Below are 20,468 nucleotides of genomic sequence, written 5' to 3'. Positions count from 1 at the left end.
TGAATACCTACCTAGAACTTCTCATGATTGTTTTGAATGTTGTACATTGGCTGAAATCTTTCATTACTGACATTGGAATTTCATACAGAAAGCTCCTTTAAATTTGAAGCATATCCTAAAATTAATTGGACTATGGAGCAATCATTCACTTCTACTCTAGCACTTTATGTTACCACTCATTTGGAACTGACCTTTGCCTTCAGAGGTGTTTTATTTCTCTAGCAGGCTGTAAATTTCTCATATAAGTACAGTATCTTTTATATTGTAGGAGGTCAATTCATATTTGTTATTAAATTATTTTGCTTAAAACTACTCTTGTATAATTATAAAATTCTCACAATGTGCATATTAATAATTGAAATACTCCAGGATAACTGTCTGCTTTATCTTTATATTATCCCTAATCATATTCAACATTTTCAGTTGTCTTTCTATACGAAATAGATAACCTGCACTTTATCCTGCTTTCTATTATTAGAGCAACTAAACTAGTAAACTGGTATGTGTTATACCAGATCCACAATCTCTTTTATTTGATTTTTGTGTCAAGGGCTAATAGTTCCTACTCAATGTCCACTGTTCTCTTCTTTCTTACAGATTTTATCGGAGGAGGCAATGTGCCTACAAAAAACTGTATTTCCTAGACCCCTCTCCAGGTGAGAGTAACCATGTGACTAAATTCTGGCCACATGAATGTAGGTAGAAATTATTGAGCTAGAAAATTCCTGCCTAGAATTTGGAGGGCAAGCCTGGAGGAAGATCATGCTCACAGAAAGGATGGTGGACTAGAAAGCTAGAAAGTGTGAATGAGACTAGCTATGCGATTCGCAGGGGCAGCACAAAAGGAAAATGCCAGCAACAGAGCATCACCTCTGGCGCTGGGCCCTTGGAAGCATGGGGCCCTATGTGACTGCATGGGTCACATGCTGGTGGAGCTGGCCCTGGGTGTGAAGGAACTGGGGCCCGAGGATGTTGTCGAGCTGCCATGTCAGCCCTGCACTGCCCGTCTGTTCTTCTTTTAATAGAGAGGGAGCACAGCCCCCTTCTTGTTTAAGCCTCTGTTATCGGGATTTGCTGTGAGGTGCCTTCCATAACTGATGCAGTGCTCTGACTATCTTCATTTTACAGATGGAGAAACTGATGCTCAGACAGTTTGGTACCTGATCCATGGTAACCCATCTGGGGTGTGGACTCAGGCCCTGTGAATATGGGTCACATACTCTTTCTTGTGCCAACACATTGTCTTTCTTTTCCTACAGAGATATAATCATTCTGTGTTTCCTTTTTCCAGCAAGATACTGCATTCTGCAGGTTTGCTGGTCTCACTATGGTCCCTCTGGGTAGCCTATAATAGGAGGAGGTTAGCTTCATCTCATTGGTGGTTCCTCATTCACATTGAATTGTACTCTGGAGTGGGCAAGATGCAGGGCCTCAGTCCACATTTAAAATATTGCCAAAAAGTGATTCACTCTTGTCTCTAGCATAATATTTATATTCTGATTCCTCAGTAATTCTCCCATTGCAGATAAAGCGTTAAGATCTTACATAATTCAGTTAAAAAAGAAACTCAAAATATGTGAGAGCCCATCTGATGTGGGTTTCCATCTACTTGACCCTTCAGGAGGAAAGCATGTACTGGCGGTCCTTTTGGTGATATCACAATCAGGAAACTTCAGCTAGAATTTATTCTTTTAATAGTGCATTAGGATAAACAGTGTTGATCGCCCTTTAGGTGTTCTCATGCATGGCTGTGGGAAGCACTGTGGCAATTAACTATTATCTGTTTTATTAGCATACAAGCCATGGCTACCACTTCAATGCTCCAGGACCCCAGGGTAACATAGGTTATATTTGCTGGGTTTGAGCTCCAAGGTGACCGCGGGTTTGCTCAGCTCCAGGGCCAGCACCCAGCTTGGTTAACAGACACAGGTTCTGGACCAAGTCCCGAGTGGTGCTGGGGTGGAGGTCAGTGTATGATCGCAGGTAATCAGTGTACTATGTGGGATGCTGGCAATGGCATTCAGAAACCCACCTTCTCCCTCTTGGTAGGAGGAGAGAAAACCTCCTACCTTCCCCAAGAGGAAGAAATTCCAGTCTGTTCAGCCAGATTCCAGGACATGAATGTTGGTTGTTCACCAACAGGCACATGAACTGTATGTGCCTCCCTGCCTCTTCCCTTGGTTAGAGGGTCAGGATCCCTCCCAAGCTGGGCCAGGCAGGATAACGAATGGGTGCTGGGGAGGCCCTGGGGCTTGGAGGCTGGGGATCAGACCTGGATTTAGGTTGAAGCCTCCACTTAGGCCTTGGCTTCCAACCTGGTTTTACCATATACCTTGCATTGGAGTGTCAGGCCCATTTGTGACTATGTGGCCTTTAGGCGGTCCACGGAAGACAGAACTGTGGTGTTCTGGGGTCCTTGTCTACAGTATCATTTTAAAATATCACCCAAATCTCACTGCAAGCGTGGGCCCTCTGTCGACACCTTGATTTCAGTTCTAGGCTCTAGAACTGTGAGATTGAACATTTCTGTTGTTTAAGCTACTCGTCTGTGATACTTTGTTATGACAACCCGACTACCATGCTTGGGAACCAGGTTGGGTTCTCCTATTTTAAAAGGCTAGTGGACTCCGTGGTTAGAAGTGGGAATACCACACTGTGAAGTATTCGAAATCATCACCATACCTTTTCTTCCAGTGTTCAAATATAGTAGCTTCTTGACTACAAGAAGCTCATAAATGTTCATCAACAAACTGGACTACTTATGTGCAATAGAAGACTTTCCGTCTCATGCCTACTTTGGTAAAATAAGGAAATGGGGGTAGAGTTTTTGTGGTCTGAGTTGGGTCACGTGGAGGTCAGGTCAGTGGTAACGTGGAATAGATGGGAGGCTCCCTAGCTTATCGTGTTAGTCATCTATTGATGAGAACTCTCTGATTCTTGATGAGAAGTTGCTAGAAAGATGATGGAGGATTTTTCTTTCAGTCCTGAAATACTTAGTGCAGTGCCCAGCACTGATAGGTGCTAAAGACTGTAACTGTCACTGTTAGTGTCCAGTTCTGGAAAAGGATTGCTTTTCTTAAGTCAGCGGTCAGAAGGGGAGTGTCTCCCCCTTGAAATTTATGTATTATCGGTGGTGCTTAATAAAGTATTTAAATGATATTAATGGGTCTGAACATGATGCCTTTAGCAATCTGGGTTAGAACATTTTAAACTTTATACCACATTGCTAATAAATCACCTCTCAAAAGATCTGTCTTCAGCATCTGGTAGCTAGCCAACACAAAAATACTTCTTTAACAAACCAAAAACATGCAGTGTTTTATGAAAGAAATTGATAAAGTAAGGAAAATCAAATCCAGTATCTCCAAGATATCTTAATCATTGAGCATGAAAGTTCTAATCTATGACATTTTACCACTATGTTTGCTAACAATCAAGAAAACTGAGCATTGTAAAAATAAGCTTTTTAAAAGTACTGAAAACTTTAATTTACTAAAACCAGGAAATATTATATTTGTATACTAAATATAATAATATAATAATATAATAATAATTTGTATACTAAATTTTCTGGCCTCTGAGTGACCGTTTGCCAAAAACTTGGCTTAAAGAGGGTTTTGCAAATTTCTGGAGAACAGGGATTGTCTCTTCTTCTTAAACATGAGATCCACATCTTGCTCTGCCTATCAGTCTAGAATAATGAATATATATTCAGTAAATGCTTGTTGAATGAACCAGTGTATGAATGATTTTCTTGGTGGGTTTCTATGAACTGAGGGAGAAGAGGCAACATATCAATAAAGAATGAACATTTTTACTTTGAAATAAGGAAGGCAATTTATTGTAGTGAGATTATATTGAAGTTTTACACATGCCCGCCAATGCATATAAAGTAATTTCCTCCACACTACTGGAGAAGACACCATTGAACTACAAAGAAACTCAAAGTGCTAGAAATCAGTTAATGACGCATAATGTGATGCATTTTCACTAACTTACCCAAATTTAGAATCAGATGATTAGAGGACATATTGAAGTATTTTTCATGCATTTTAACAACAACTTTTTCTTTTACCGGAGCTTGCAATGCCTTTGATAACTCCAAACACTGACAACTCTATTCCTTGCTGTCTGTTTCTTTCATCTTACTGTGGTGACTAGTTATCACAAAGCTGCTTACTAGAGGAAACTTCTAACAGAGACTTAAACATTTTCCCCTAAATGGAGTTTGTGGAAAATGTGAAAACTAGCATGCTGTTTGAGGCAACATAAAAAAAGAAAAGATCATTTTTAAACCCTAACCACTAGAAAAATGCCCCAGGAGGCAGAGGACACCATGCAGTTTAGTGCAAGTTCACAAACAAATATATACACACATCGACGTAGACCTCTTCGCACCCAACGCCTTGTCTAGAATGCATTTGATACATTTGCTACATGTTGCACAAATGCAGGTGCACAGACACTGCCTGAGTGCCATTGAGGAGCTGGGTAGCTGTCCTCTCTGAGGAGGTATCTACACAGCTTTCCAAAGGAGCTTATTCACGACTTTTTGGAAAACAGAGTCTCAGAGCAGCTCTGTACACAGCCTTGCGTGTACAGAGGTGCCACGCGCTGTGTCTGGGTGACGGGTCCACATCCTAGATGTAGGATTCCTTAGCGAATCGGAACTGATCAGCATCAAAGACGGGCTGACTACACCGCCGGGCCAGGAGGGCCTGCTTGTTCTTCTGCTGAGACTCAGACATGGTTCTCGGCCGATGCAGCTCAGGTCTCCTGGTGACAGTCACCTGTCCTGCCATGTCTATAGAAGCACAGACAGTCCTGCTCTGCTTCCAGCTCTCAGTCCTGGGCCACAGTCGGGGCCCGTCCAGTGCCTCCTGACCGCATGTATTTCTTGCGTCCCCTCCGTGGTGGACAGGGAGAGGAGGGTGTAGCCGGGCGTCCAGGCTCAGCATCCTGGCCCTCATGCTGCCAACTGTTTGGCTCCCGTAGGCGGCGAGCTCCAAGGCCTGGTGCTGAATGGCCTCCTCGTAAGACGGGGGGCTGCTGGGGCTCCTCTGATCCACCAGCTGGAACACGTTCTCCACCGAGAGGGAGTGGGCCCCCGAGTTAAAGTCCACAGCTGTTTGGCCGTGGACGTCAGACAGGTTCTCTTGGACGATTCGGCCAGCGAGCTGGCTTTCTTTTTTAAGACCTTTCTTTACTTGGTCTCTGGCGCAGCCCTGGGATTTCGCAGCCACAGCAGAGCTGCGGGTTTTGGTTGACACTTTTTGGTGAGAGGCAAAGGAGAATGACATGGAGTGTTTTTTAATTTCTCTGTCGGGCTTACTTTTCTCAGTCTTTGTGAAGGACTGATGTCTGGTGAAGAAGTTTCTTTTGGGAGTGGAAGGAGAAGTCAGGCGTGAGCTGTCGGAGAGCGCGTCCAGGGAGCCGCTGGAGGCGGCTTTGGGGGCCAGTGTGCACGGTGACACCAAACCCTGAGCCGGGCTCTGCACCCTCGGGTCTCGTGGCCTCCGGGTTTTGCCTTCCGCTGCAGGAAACACCTCCTCTGGAAACGGGTCCTCGGGTTCCTCACTTGCAAAACGAGGGGCTGCCTGGGTCACGGTGAAGTCATCCTCACTGCGCGTGAGTTTCGGGTTTGCTTTCCTGCCCTCGAGGCACTCCTGCGAGGATGCCGCCGTGCTGGGGTCCGAGTACCTCCTGTCTGGTTGCCCGAGAGAGCCTTTCAGTCTGGGCGCACTGCTGAGGACAGGCTCCCAAGGGTGCGGCGGGCCTCTGGGCTCCAGGCCGGCAGCCGGGTCCGAGGACCCTGGGGGCCACCTGCTCAGGGACCCCCCGGCGCTGCTGGGCTCCGCGTCGGGGTCGGGGTCGTTGCTGTCATAGGCCGAGTCGTTCTGCAGGGTCGACACGTCTGCGGGAGGTTAAGGGACGGTTGAGTTTTTGTTGCGTTACTTTTAGAAATAGACCTAAGTACCGTTCACCTACTTATTTCAAGTATGGCGCCAGGGGATTTGGTGATGCTAATTTGGGGCTTGGTACGAAACTGGCCACATTAAAATTCTGTTTCTTTCCATATCTACTATTTTGAGGTGGAGAAGATAAGTAGGAAAATGAAGCGAGAGAGGGAGGAAATGAGAAAGGAGAGAAAACAGCATTCCACTGAAAATGTATTGATCTTAAATTTAAAACTGATCCTTTGGATGGCTCTTTTGACTGGATCCATCCCCATTTTAACAGACCCATATTCCACGGTGTGGAAACAAAAGTTTCTTACCACAACCCTCTAGCTAAAAGTTACTTAATAAAATTAGCAGTTCTTCATGACTTAGAAGAGGAAGGGGAAGGTTCTAGGCTGAAGCTGAATGAGTGTCTGCAGCCCGAGGGAACAGTGCAGGGAAACTCGAGAGAAAAGGTTCCGTGTTTAATGACTTCCCTACAGACTGGAGTCCACTCTGATTTGGTGATGTGTGAAGGTAACCTCTGCTTCAGATACCAGGGATGCTTTACATTACTGGTCTGGACTGGTAGCTGGCCATGAACTTGACCCCAGAGTCAGAATCAATTGAGAGTACCTTCCGCACCTGAACTGTCAGTGTGTTCCAGGGAGTCATCAGAAGCAATTCTGGAATGCCCTGGCATGTTCTCCCCAAATATTTCAAAGCAGTTATCGATGAGGAATTCCACCAGTGTCTTCACCTGTGAGGAGAAGTTAGCAGGTTGTCAGCTTAACGAGATCTTTATTTATTTTTAAAGGAAGGGTGGTTAAGAATGGGGACATAGGGGCTTCCCTGGTGGCGCAGTGGTTGGGAGTCTGCCTGCCAATGCAGGGGACACGGGTTCGGGCCCTGGTCTGGGAGGGTCCCACGTGCCGCGGAGCGGTTGGGCCCGTGAGCCGCGGCTGCTGGGCCTGTGCGTCTGGAGCCTGTGCTCCGCGGCAGGGGGGGCCGCGATGGTGGGGGGCCCGCGGGCCGCGGTGGGGAGTGGCCCCCACTTGCCGCGGCTGGAGGGGGCCCTCGCGCGGAGACGAGGACCCAACACAGTCAAAAACTAAAAATAAATTAAAAAAAAATACTATGCCATATTACGTACATTCACTCAGGTTTCTAGTGTTGACTGATATCACATTTCTCCCTGCACAAAAAATACAGATCTTTTAAAAAAAAAAAAAAAAAGAAAAAAAAGAATGGGGACATAGGGGGGGTCAGCAGTTAGGGAGATGCCAAAATGGTCATGAGAGATCTTTATGTATCTGAAAGGAGCATCCGGAAAATTGATAACAATCACCTATATGAAAATTATTTTTGAGACATGCATTTTTAACTTGTGAATTTAAAAAAATCTATTACATTAAAGCAACAAAAATTTTCATTTAAGGAGTTTCCCAAATTGGTAGCTGAACTGACAGAGTGTGATGCACGAAAGAGAGAAAAGTGAAAGGGCCTTTCCATCCTGGGACACAGTCATGTAAAGATGGGTATCAATAGTCCTCTGTCTCGTAGGATGATAGAGGACGCAGGCCTAGCTTCACTCAGTTTCATCCAATGTACACACCCAAGAGAATGGAACTATGACCAAAGCATTTGCCTTTCGTATTTTCACGGTGATCTTGACTGAGTCAGAGAAACTCACAGGCATTTTATTGCTTGGCTTTTGCAAACAGACGAAGAGTTTCTCAGAAATAGACAGAAACAAACCTTATCATTCAGGTCTCTCCGGGCTTCGAATGACAGGTTTTGCTCATTCTCCGGGCTCAGCACATTGGGCCCGATGCAGATGGCGAGATTGCTGGCGTCCATCTTGTTGACCTCGGAGTTCTTGCTGATCACGTGGAGCACGGAGACCAGGTGCTTGAGCAGCAGGTGGTTGGGCTGCGGGAGCTTATCTGCAACCCTGGAACGGAGTTCGGGAAGGCTGGTTTTAGGGGAGGCTCACGGCCTGTCTAGCTTGAGGGTAGCGAGTTGAAAGTTTCTGCCTCACCCAGACTTCGTTTAAAATGAGGAAGGTTCATTTTCACAAGAGACATTGTGAAACGTTCATTCACACACTTCCAGTGGCAACTGACACGGAATGAATCAGTTAACCACAAGGTCCTGAAGCCCTAAAAAACTGGCCTTTATGATCAGGACACCAATAACATGGCCCTTTATTCTTTACATGGATCTTAAGTTACAAAATATTAACTCCTGCAGTAAAATACATAGTTTAATACATTTTGAAAATCATTTTGTTGAGTAACCATTTAGCCATGTAGAATGCCTTTCTGCTTCTAACACTGCAAGACTTTTTTTTAAAGAATACAATCATTTGCCTTTTTTAAAACTGTGCTCATCAAATGAAGATGACACATTTTTATACCATTCTGAGAAATCTTTATGGAGATTAAATCAGTTTATAGGAGCATGTTCATAAAAATTGTGACAGCAGCACTTAAATGTCAACATTGGCACTACTCCTAATAAATTAGAATTGTAAAGCTTCATAGCTTCAAAAAATGAAATGGTGTCTCTAACATAAGGATCGTTCATTTCTCATGAGAAGATATTGTTATGAAAGAGCTTTGTGTCTGTAAGCAGAAACTTATTGTGATAATCGTAGGGACAGACACACTAATGTCTTCAATTCAATAAATATTTCATTGAAAATATTTAGCCATGTGAGACAATCATAATATATAGACAGACTTTCATAGGATTTGGCAAAAGCGCTGATATTTTAACATTAGGTGTTTAAGATTTCCTAGTCTCTAACAGGTCACACTTCCATTTATATATGGAATTGTTTTTGCTGTCATTGGAATTTGCTTTTATATAGTTTTCAGTTTGGTTAATTACAAGAATATGAAATATACTATGGAATTTTATGAACAAACAACCCCTTCCAGATTGTTTACTATGCTTTAAGGGATGTTTCGTGGGAGAATAGTTGCTTTGCACGACATCAGTGTACAGGTTAAGGAGACCCCAGATTCCTACACCTGGCTGGTTACCCTGCTTTGAGGCTTTCATCTATGAGTTTTTTCCATACCTTCTTGAACTACTTATATTTTTAGACTCCCCACCTCTTGGGATTTGTGAGTACTGAAGTCTGCTTTCTATCTTTGGAAGAGGTGCTTCCTTTCATTTGGCTAATACTACTTTCTAAAAATTTCCAGGGTACCTCTAGATTTGTATTCTGGGAGTAGATGAACAATTCCACTCGAACTCCCTAAACATTGCAATATACGTAAACCACTCTGACAGTTACATGAAGAATCAAAGGATGGAGACCGTGCGGGCCCGGCCTCCGGGGATGAGGCTGGCAACTTACTGCTTCAGGGCCTCGATCCTGTCCTCTTCACTCTGCTTCTCCAGGGCGCCCATCCACTCCTCAAACAGGTCGCAGGACAGGAGCTTCAGTGGGATACTTCTCAGGAAGTCCTGGAGGGTGGCAGGGGACCGTTCATGTTACACAATGTGCTGCCATCCTTTCACCTCGTTTGTCGAATCTCAGGGACTCTGTGCTCATCCCCTACATAGGCTGCGCCCTTTCTTTCCTGCATTCATTAGCCTGGAGAAATCTCTCACCTGACTTGTCTCTCAGCAGCTTCCTAACAACAGGCGCAGTAAGGCCATCATCCAAGGGGCCACCAGACTTAGGGGCATGGACTCGGCCATGGGACAATCCAAGTGCTTTTCCTCAGAGAAATTTGCGGGGAATTTAATGCATCACTTTCTGTTGGAATCGGGGATCACAGAAACAGAGATGCTTATACAAATAAATAAAGGCTTAGCTAAAAAAGTTAAACTCTCAGATCAGTTTCCTTTGCTTTGTAGGGTAAAGAGCCCATATCTTATTTCCTGAGCGTCAGTGTGTCAGAGCCCATCAGCAGGTCATTTGGCACCAATGCTGTGAACTCACCTTAAAGACCACCGCCAAGAGGTGCACAGGGAGACTTTTCAGATCCACCACGCCTCCGGAGTTGAGCTCCTCCTTAAGCTCTTTACGGGCTTTCTCGTTGGCTGCTTTCCTGAATATTCCTTCAGTGGAAGGGCCTTTAAGGCATAGTATAGTGAGAATATCCTAAAGGAAAGGGGTATAGAAATAGGAAATGGTTACTCTTGGTTTGAAGACACACTTCGCTGCTACTAACACAGGAAAAATCTATGTTTTGGTAGGAGAAAAAGAATTAAAATAGTGGACATGAACAGTAGCTAACTTTACCTGTTATAAAACGTCCTCTCTGTAAAAGTTAGCTCTCCAGGATACTAAGACAATGTTAACAAGAGACTACTAATGCGTTTTTCCTTTCAGTCTGGTTGCTATCGACTGTCTCCCTCGGCCCTGCCATTTTTCTAAGAGGAGGTAAATTGTGAAAGCTGGAATTTGCACATTCTAAAACTATTTCAGGCCTCTCTCCTTTCAAGTCATTCCATATAAACATTGGATTTCTGATCATAAACTCTATAAATCTCTGTCTGTTGATTTCTCAGAAGCTACACATTTTCAGCATTCTTCTCTCCATGAAGTCAGAAGGATGGAGGGACCATCAACCTGAGCTCAGTGGCAAATACAACTAATTTCTAGAATGTAAGCAGCCAGGTATTCTCCTGACTGCATTCCTAAGTGGGAACACCATTTCCAAACGTGGGAAAAAACCTAAAGATCAGCCCCAACAAGTTTAGCATGAGAATGCCGTTCAGATTTCCCGAGGACTTTTCACAGCTGGCAGAAAACTGAAGTAGGTTCACGCGTGAATGTGCACCTACCTGAATGGGTCTGGGGGGTGTGTCGTTGTCACTGCAGATAGCTGACAAGGGCTGATCAAATAGGGATGACTTCAATTCTGGCTCTGAAGCCCCAGAAAAATCTGATGAAGAAGAAAATCTTCTCATGAGAAAGAGCCAGTTCAACACCTTCTTTCTCTTCTTAATTTCTACAGCCAAGAAAACAAAGCAAAGAGAAATTAGATTAAAATATTGATAAGCAAGGATCCAGATAAGACAACGGATATTGTCATCTAGGTTTGCCGTGTGGGACAAATAATGTTGAAAAACCGAGGAAGCAAAGGGTGTGAATCTTAATCTAGAAAAATCAACCTGAAAAACAACTACAATGTTACCAGGAAAGCCAGCCCCTAAACAGCAACACCAAGGTTCCTCAAAGACTCCACCTTTCCTGTTTTTACACTTTACCAGCTGTTTGCTACAGAAAATGAGCAAAACCTAACTAAGCAGGTCATAAACAACCATCTTAACATATTGACCTTAATAACCACGGTGGATATTTCTGATGTGAAATAGATTATTTTAATTTCTTCCTTTGACTAGTGAAGAAAATGAAACTTATAGGAAGAGGAAGTGACTTGCTCAAGACCATTTTGAAGGCTCTACATTGGGCGGGCCATTAAACAAACCTCTGTGGCCATGCTAACACTCACCACTAGAGGGAGCTACACCACGCAGTCTGTCTACAGTCACCTGCAGGGTTTTCCCAGTGGACGCTTTAGGGCAGGGCGGGCACAAATTGCTGCAGGAAGGTTTGAACCAAGACCTTACCAAGATATTTTATCCTTGCAAAATCCTGAAGACGTGTGCAATGGGTATAACGTCTAACAAGTTTCCTTCTTTCTCTGTTTTCTCTCTCCTTCCTTTTCCTTTGTTTTCTAATTATAAAAGCTACATATTCTAAATGCAATGGCATATGTTTCTATACTTTTTATACCGGCAAGTGGAGGAGGATGGATAGAGAACTGGCTTGTCCTCACAGTTCAGCAGAACTGGGTCAGGGTTACATTATAATGCAATGAATTGTGGAAAAAATTGAGTGAACGGTGGGTTCTTTGGGATTTGAGATTAGTAACAATTGCTTCATGTGCTCTTAGAATCATTCTCCGTTAGAGGAGGGCGAAAATGGTACAGGCAACTGTGTATTTTTCACATGTATGCACATTTTAATTGTCAAAACATAAATGCCAGGAGATCTGTAACTCCATTAAAACCCCTCTGGAGAGCTGGGGGGTTGGCTTAGGGAAGATCTTTTCTATCAGAGTGCTTGCTCTCTAGTGAGCTGGAGCCTCCCTGCCATGCAAGTGTTAATGTTCTGTGGTCTTCAAAAGAACACTTTGAAAAAAATATTCCTAGTAAAGCACTGTGGTTTGGCAAACTAGGAACCTCTACATAAAAGATCAGTATGTTTTCAAAACTTACCAATTAGCTGGCAAAGACTATCTTCGCTCTCACATGATGCCAACAGAGGATGTTCCTTGGTGTCACCCTAAAAATAGATTTATTTTAGTTAAAAATAATGACTGAAGAAATCTGCCCAGTCTTTCCCCACAAAATACATTCCACATTTTATTCATATCAAAAACTAGTCAATAGTCCATTAATTTTTTCTGTCTTCCAGAATCAATACTAATGTCCTGCTTATCATGATGGAAGATCTCGATTAATATTAGTCTTTAATTTACTACACTTATTATGTTGATTTTCTATCCTGATAACTAAACAGTACAAATGATATTCAAGTAAAATAAAGTTTTCCATCTCACAGTGCAGATAAAAAGTTTTAAACATTGCTTTCTTACCTCTGATCGACATTCAATTAATGTCTCCATATTACTGGCATTTAGTGTTTTTGACTAAAAGAGAAAACACTAAATTAGGTAAACCTCTTTGACTCTTGCCATGAGAAATCATGAATTAATAAATGTAAGAAGGGCGCATACAGCATGGCAGCTGCTTGTCAACTTCATTAGAGTTTGGGCTGACTGTCCAATGATGAGCTTTGCTCCTGTGTGGCCTTGGCTCTGTATACGAGAAATCATATGGGAAAAAGTTAGGAGGGATACACGTAATGCATTGGCCAATTTCAGTGCCACTCTGATTAAACACAAAGTTTGAAACTACTGGCTAGAAAAGTTTTCATTTAAAGTCAGTTATATGTTACCAGATGTCTTATGCTATTAAACACAACATCTGAACACACTTATTTCTAAATGTTTTAAACCTGATATCTTCATCATGCCAAACTTTGTTATTCATTTATTACGTTCCCATCAGGAGATAACCTGAATAACAATTACAATAACAACTAACTCTTTTTTGGAGAGCTCACTGTGTGTCAGGGCACTGTATTAAGTGCTTTACACAGATTTTCTCATCTAACCGGAAAAGGAAAAAACGTATTCCCAGGATGCTACTTACAGCAGACATAAAACAAAGATAACATGTACAGAATTCCTATATCCCAAAAGTGCAGGCTTCACATTAAAGCAAAGCTTTCTGTGTTTATTCTTTATAACACTATTTGTTGCATATTCCACGGTGTCACTATTTTCTGTTGGATACGATCTTAAAGCCCAGTGACCCGCTAGGCAGCTTACTGTCTTGTCATGTTAATTTATGGTACTTACCCTCCGAGGGCCTCCACCCAGACTTCTTTTACCTCCCGTGAACTGTGGAAAATGGGAGAAACAGCATGACACTCAGCTCCTACTAATCCACTGTCAGTGAGGAGACTGAACTGCTCTAACTTCACATGTTCTGTGTTATAAGGGAGAGGGGGCGGGCAGGTGGAAATTCAGAATATTACTGAGACCGGAAAGAACATCACGGGCTGTCACCCGGACAGAGTCAGCCAGACACTGGAGAGCTCTCACTTCCTCATTCCTTTTAGGGCAGCTCTGGGTCTTTTTTCTTCTTCTTCTTCTTGCACTTCAAAGCAAGACATTTGTAAACTACTAAGAGTGGAAAAGATGACATATGGCCATAGGTGAAGGCTCTGATTAATGTCATAGGTGGGATGTATGAATAAGAAATTGTGTTATTCCGTACGTAAACATCATTGTATTTTCTAAAGTGGTCATTTCAGGTGCCCTTTTTTTGGTATCCTGTTTGGGTGCTGTCTCCCCTCCCACCCACCATCTCCTCTGTTCACCAGTCACTGTACATTGATAAGCGCCCTCTAGGTGTGGGATGTTGCCCCTCTAAGAAACCCAAGACATGCTGCCTCTTTTGAAAAATAGTCACCATCCAAAGCCAGGTCTGCAATTAGAAAGAGTCCACCAGAGCAGGCTGTCAACATATTAACCTCTTCTTTCCCTAACTCAATACTTAGGTCTTAGTCAGATTAGATCTAATTCTGTCATGGGAGGTAAACAAAACATTCCTTTGGTCAGACCATTCGAAAGTAGAAAGGAGATGGTGAATTTCGTCTGTGGATCCTGCCTTCTGGTTGAGAGAGAAGGCTGGTCTTTTCTATGGCTTAAGGCTATATATGAAATGACTCAAGTTCCTCGACAATAGAATGGAGACATAAATTGTGACACATTCACACAGTGGAGTCTTACAGAGCCCTAAGAATGAATAGTGTATAACTACATTCGACGATATGGTTGGGTCTCACAAAATAATGTTGAGGGAAAGAGGCCAGACACAAAAGATTGCATCTTGCATGCAAAGCCCCTAAACAGCAAAAGTAATCTGTGCTATTAGAAGCCAGAATAGCGTTTCCCTAGGGCTGGATGGTGACTCTGACGGATCAGAGAGGGGCTTTGTAATGGTGCATCTCTTGATCCAGGTGCTGCTAGCCTGATGTGTACATTTCTGTATGTATGCTATTCTTCAACAGGAAGTTTACAAATACCTTGACTTAATTCATTATTAGCACCTGTAATTCTAAGCCTCTTTTTATATTGATAGCGCTATTGTCTTTATACTGAAAGGAGGTCATGATTAGGCATATTTTGGGAAACTGAAGCACAGAGCTGTTAAAATTTGCCCGGTAACTCGGAGTCTCGGCGGGTGACCTCAGGACAGAACCAGTGTCCAGGCTTCCAGCCAGAGGTGCCCTCTCTTAAAACTGCCAGAGTTCACGCAGCACCCCACTACATCTGTAGATGTTACTGCTCTTTCACCCTCCCTCTTACAAACCTCTGAGATGAATTCACTGATTTTCATTATTATTATGAAAAAGGGCATTTATGCTGTCCTATCCTAGAGTCAGACACGTGGAAGGTACTCAATAAATAATTTCTGTATAAATACATTTACTTATGAAATAGTCACAATAGGATATTACTATAATACATATTCTTTGCTAATATGTATTTTATGAACTTTTTCATTGGATACTTTCTTTGGTTCTTCTAAGAAACTTAATGTTTGCACTGCTCTTACAACTAAAGCATCCATCCTCAATCGATATATTTCCCTCTTTTTAAAAATGAAGACCATATTTTTTTCTAATCCTTAGGGCTTCTTATGTTATGCCCTATACCCCACAATACACATTCCACCAGTGATTTAAAAACTTTCTTTTTGTCATGGGATTCTATAGTCAAAGGAAGATGAATCTAGAATCCTGATATATAAAATGTTAAAAAACTTTTTTTTAAAGTATGTTGCTCTATTGAGAGATGGGTGGGGAAATCATAGGCCCATCCGTTTTGCGTCTTCTGACAAGTCCAAGCTGGGGGGTTCTTGAGGAGACTCAAACACTCATATACCAGCAGTTCTCAAGGTGCCTTTAGTGATCCCTGGAGCCCTTTCAGGAGGGTCCATGAGGTCAAACTATTTTGTAACAATACTGAGATGCTATTTGCCTTTTTGACTCCATTCTCTCAAGAGTATATAGTGGAGTTTTCTAGAGGCCACATGATGTGGGATGTTTTGATAGCTATGGGAATGCAAACTTGCATTTTCTTGTGTTTTAAATTTTTCTCAGTTTTAATTTCTCCTACGATACATATGGGTAGATAGAACTTAGATAAATTAAAGTGCTTTAGAGTTGTCAATAATTTTGTAAAGGGTTCCTGAGACCAAAAAAGTTTGAGAACTGCTGATCTACATCATATCTTTGCATGTGAGAAAATTCCACATTCGTGTCTTATTTGCCTATTATCTTCACCCTATTTACAGCCATAGCCATTTTCAATGAAAATCATTGCCAAGGTGTGTTGCCTGACAGTCCATCACTCCCCACTGCATAGTGTTTATTAAGAGGTTCAACAAGTCTCAGAGTGAAGAAAGAATTCTTTCCTGCTCAGTTACATCTGCTGCACTGTGATTTTCCATGTTTTTCATGACGGCTCTGTGCTGGCAGCTGCCCCAAGCGGTCTTCACCCCCTTTCCTCTACTTCTGAGTCTCGTGTCCTTTATGGTGGTCACTTCACTGCATTTCTTCTCAGTTGTCCTAGGGACACAAACGTCCTTCTGTATATAAACTATAAACCCAGCCATCGACATATGGCAGTGGGGAAAAATGAGGAAGTAGGACACAAGAAAAGTGCTGTTTGTCTTTCGATACGTCATTTAAAACATTGTGAATTTTAAAGTGAAATTTGATTGTTGCTGGGGGTTATATATATATATTTTTTTATGTAGAGGATCATGTCTTTAAATTTATTATGAAATACAATAAGAAATAGACTTTTATAAACATGTTCATTACATGTTTCAGTAACAGCTCTTTTGAAAAGTGGAATAATGTGTTTGTTAATTATGTTGTGATAACTTTCGACCTTTTAAAAGGAAGAAATGATAAAAATGCAAATGCTATAAATTATATTGAATAAAAAAAATTCCCTCTAGGGCTTCCCTGGTGGCGCAGTGGTTGAGAATCTGCCTGCCTAATGCAGGGGACACGGGTTCGAGCCCTGGTCTGGGAAGATCCCACATGATGCGGAGCAACTGGGCCCGTGAGCCACAACTACTGAGCCTGCGCGTCTGGAGTCTGTGCTCCGCAACAAGAGAGGCCGTGATAGTGAGAGGCCCGCGCACCGCGATGAAGAGTGGCCCCCACTTGCCGCAACTAGAGAAAGCCCTCGCCCGAAACGAAGACCCAACACAGCCAAAAATAAATAAATAAATAAAAATTAAAAAAAAGGTCAATCAAATACAATTTACATCATCTTTAAAAAATACATAGCACCAAAGATTCAGTGACCCGCAGAAACTGTTACACAGAGAGATTAGCATTTTTCACTTGTCTATAATTCTTCCATCTGCCTACAACACACTACTTTACTGAAGTTCGTAGTAAGTAAGCCAACAGAAAAGAGTTAGTTAGAGCCCCTCATTTTTCAAAGCAGTAATATCTTTTGGCTCTTCTTACAGACTGGACCATGGATGGGAGGACCAAGAGGGAAGTACCATTTTTGATGTCCCTGGGAGATTCTAAGAGTCATCATCTAAATAACAGGTAAGTTTTGTAACTGATGGTAAGCCGCCATCAGCAGCTGGTCCTGGTGGCTGACCAAGGAGACGTCCACCGCGTCCACCATCAGTGCTGCCCTGCTCGGCACATGGTTCCCACTGTGGAAATAGAGTCATAGAGGACAGGTCCTGCACCACTGATTCTGAAACTCTCAGAGTAAGTTTGACTGCTGCAGTTTCTCTGAACAATAGTAGAACATTTGTGAATACAGTGTGAAATTTGGAAGCAGCCATATCGAAAAACAAACAAACAAAAAAGGAAAGATCAATTTCATTCTCTCCATAGTCTTGCCTCATAATTTCTTTCGAAAAGCAAGTTCTTACCCTGCATGACAAGAGTTTTCAGAACATGGAAAGAAACTTAACTGGCTTTTGCTAGCAAGCAGAAATAGACAAGACAGACGGTTGGGTTGAAGAAAAACACACACTCATAAAGGTGATTCTCACGTTAGGATGTTTATTACTTAGCTCCTGGTCACAACAGATTTTTCTCCCAAGAACTGGCTTTGTTTTTACTGTGGCGGGTGTCTAAAGACAATAAACTCTGGGACAGGGTCTGTGATTTCTATGCTGAGTGCGCATTTTCGTGGTGTTACTGAGAGCACTTAGGTTTCTTCCTGCATCTCCAGGCTGACTCAGGATGCCCCTTCACGAAGGCTCTTGCTACTCTAGTCCTGACAGTTGTGACCAAGACTTATGAGTCACTCACCCTGTATTTTCCGGATGGACTGTGCAGTCTTACCCATCTTGCTGTGGGAACACCCACTTGAGAACCAGTCTTTCCATTCTAGGCTCACTCTTCCTTTCTCTCCCTTGGTCTGCTCAGTGACCCAGAGTCCCAAGTTTCTCAATTAGAGTGATATCAATTACTTCTTGCATAGAGGATTATTTTCCCAAAGAGGTCACAATTTCCTCAAGGACTTTTACATCACGCCAGTACCTGGCTACCTAATGATTGATGGATACACTGATCTTCTAGAAAGTTTTTCAAGTTACAAATAAAAAAATTCAAAAAGAATCTAGCCTTCTTTTCTGATTATGACTTGTCATGTTTTAGCTACAGAGTCTATTGTCATTCCTTAAAAGTGCACCCCTGCACCTCCAGGCCTGTGGTGAAGCTGCTTCCCTCCCTGGAAGGCTGTTCACCACATCAGCCCTGTGGAATCACCCCCTTCCCTCCCTCCGAGTCCAGCTCAAGTCCCACCTCCTCTAAGACGCGTCCCGCGGACCCTTGCAGGATGAATCAAGCTCCCTTCCCTTGTTCCGCAGCAGCAGTTCACCCTGCGCCTCCAGAAAGCAGGGGCCAATCTTCACCTTTTGTCCTTACAAGCGCCCTGCAGAGTGCATTGTACAGAGTAGGCATTTACTATACTTCCATTATTTTCCACAATAAAATTCTGTTATTAAATGAAAGCATTTGACTCTCACTGTATGTCTACTGGTATTGAAATGTGGTACCTAGCCTCTTTGTCTTTGCTTTGTTGAGAAGGATCTTCTCTCTGTCGTGATGCAACGGGGATGCCCATGGGGGATGTCACTGACTTTGAGGGCCTCCTGTCCCCGCAAGCCCGGCCACTGTGATCCGCAGGCTTATGTTGACGGCCGTGCATTAGATTTAGGCCCTTGGACCTTCTGGTTGTGCCCGAGGTAAGGAGGCCTCACCTGGCTAGGCTTGAGGCAGCAGGGCTCAGCATCCGGACGCTGACTGTGCCATGAACTTGGAGGGCACACAAACAAGACTGTCTCATCACCTCCCACCCTCCACCCACCGAAGCCTCGCTCCTCCCGGCGGAGGAAATCCCGCAATGTTTCATCCCGGATCCTATAGCTCCCCCTGCCCCGGGGCCAGGTTCCATGCTGTGCGGCTGAGGGGACCGGGACACCGGGGCTTAGAATCAAGGACCAGGCCCAGTGGAGTCAGTTGCGGCCCAAGGCTCGGCCTCTCTCTGCTGCGAACTCGCTGCCGTCCAGCCAGAGTGGGCTCGGTTCTCATCTTTAAATGAGGGCATGGGATTCACGAATCGGCAGGGCACGCGGCTCTGCTAAATTCCTTTTATTTGATGAATGTGGTTATAGTGAACTAGCAGGAAAATTCCTTGCCTGCCTCTTCTCTAAGAAACTTCCAGGAAAGTCTGCGGGCGCGTGGGATGGGGCTGGAGGAGACGCGCCCCAGTCCCTGCCAGCCCGGGGCTCGCGGAGGGCGCTCGGGGTGGAGGGCACGGCTTTTAAGGCCATTTGTTTTCCTGGCAGGAAAACGGCTGTCCTCCAGCCAAATTTTAACTCATGCTACTGCACGAGGGTTACCTGAACATCCCTGAGGTTTGCTGGGACCAGTGTCCCTAAATATTGCGAGTGTCCTTGTGTCTTGCAGAATTATTCGCTGTACCCACAAATGCCTGTGTTTTTGCGGTGGATACATGTATTTTAAATTTGCCTCTCAGATCTTTGTGATAATTAATCTTTGTATTGGAATACAAAATAGCCTCAGCATAAAATAATAGTTGAAGACCTCTGTGTTTTCAGAAAGCTGGCTCAAAAAATAAGAAAGCCTAGGAGAAAATGTTCTTTTTAAACTGCCTTCCCCACTTATCAAGATCACAATAAAGAATTAGAAATAAAATATCCTGAGATTAGGAGATTAGAATCTGTGAATTGCTGATGATATAGCTACCACCATGTCATAGGCAAGGCAATGCTCCAACTTACTTCATATATCACTTTAAGAACTAAAGAATCCTTCCTTTCTGATGGTATTTTGGCCCCCAAAATTGCACAAAGAAAACACAATGTCAAAAAAGGGTATGTCATCGACCCCGAGCATCACTTAGCTATGGCATCATTCAGCAGATTGTTTTGAAGAAAAACAGAAAATGATGAAAATTGAGGTTCTTTGTTAGCAGTCTACAAAATTCATGTGAGGCATTTGTAAAAAAAAAATCTGAACCAAAAAGGTGGTAACTATGGAAAAATGTTTAGTTAGCCCATGATTCCAAAATGCCTTTTAAAGAGATATTTACTCTAGTTTAATTTTTTTTTAACTTAATGCTTTTTTCATTTGTCATGTGAAAAAAAATCATCCAGGGCTTTTACCTCCTGCTTAAATTTTTAAAAAGAAAAGTATTTGTCATTTTGAATGCGTGTGGTCCCTTTCTCAGATGCTATGCCTTATTTGGTGCCTCCTGAGAAAGTCTCCTGGAAACGGCCTCTGAGGACCGTGTCAGCTCCCAGGGCTGGGTGTTCAGGGAGGTGTGGCCGTAAGTGGGGCAGGGT

At 43.2% G+C, this 20,468-nt stretch overlaps 1 protein-coding gene across 2 annotated transcripts; it reads right to left on the bottom strand.

Moving 5' to 3' along the window:
* Positions 1 to 4,377: 4,377 nt before the first annotated feature.
* On the bottom strand, positions 4,378 to 12,736 carry TAGAP (T cell activation RhoGTPase activating protein). 2 transcript variants are annotated; one of them, XM_059941867.1, is made up of 10 exons: positions 12,710 to 12,736; positions 12,569 to 12,622; positions 12,189 to 12,255; positions 10,749 to 10,915; positions 9,901 to 10,062; positions 9,310 to 9,419; positions 7,698 to 7,893; positions 6,585 to 6,699; positions 4,920 to 5,914; positions 4,378 to 4,880 (listed from the first exon to the last, which is right to left on the bottom strand). In XM_059941867.1, exons 1-10 carry the CDS (start codon positions 12,734 to 12,736, stop codon positions 4,641 to 4,643), a joined length of 2,133 nt encoding a protein of 710 aa, XP_059797850.1. In that variant the 3' UTR covers positions 4,378 to 4,640. The 2 variants fall into 2 exon arrangements, with proteins under 2 accessions (XP_059797850.1, XP_059797849.1); XM_059941866.1 differs by having other exon boundaries at positions 4,378 to 5,914.
* Positions 12,737 to 20,468: the final 7,732 nt, after the last annotated feature.

This window comes from Balaenoptera ricei, chromosome 12, assembly GCF_028023285.1.
Source record: "Balaenoptera ricei isolate mBalRic1 chromosome 12, mBalRic1.hap2, whole genome shotgun sequence".
In the NCBI taxonomy this organism is placed as follows: Eukaryota; Metazoa; Chordata; class Mammalia; order Artiodactyla; family Balaenopteridae; genus Balaenoptera; species Balaenoptera ricei.
The sequence above is the reverse complement of the archived record's forward strand: the minus strand, read 5'-3'. Positions and strand labels throughout refer to the sequence as shown.

What these genes read in the sequence shown, in the direction of transcription:
- TAGAP (XM_059941866.1), bottom strand. Translation starts at nt 12,736, where the DNA reads ATGAAGTTGACAAGCAGCTGCCATGCT. An exon ending in TCTTGGCGGTGGTCTTTAAG is followed by an intron (nt 9,420 to 9,900) that starts GTGAGTTCACAG and finishes GCCACCCTCCAG; the next exon opens with GACTTCCTGAGAAGTATCCC. An exon ending in GGAGAGACCTGAATGATAAG is followed by an intron (nt 6,700 to 7,697) that starts GTTTGTTTCTGT and finishes TTCTCCTCACAG; the next exon opens with GTGAAGACACTGGTGGAATT.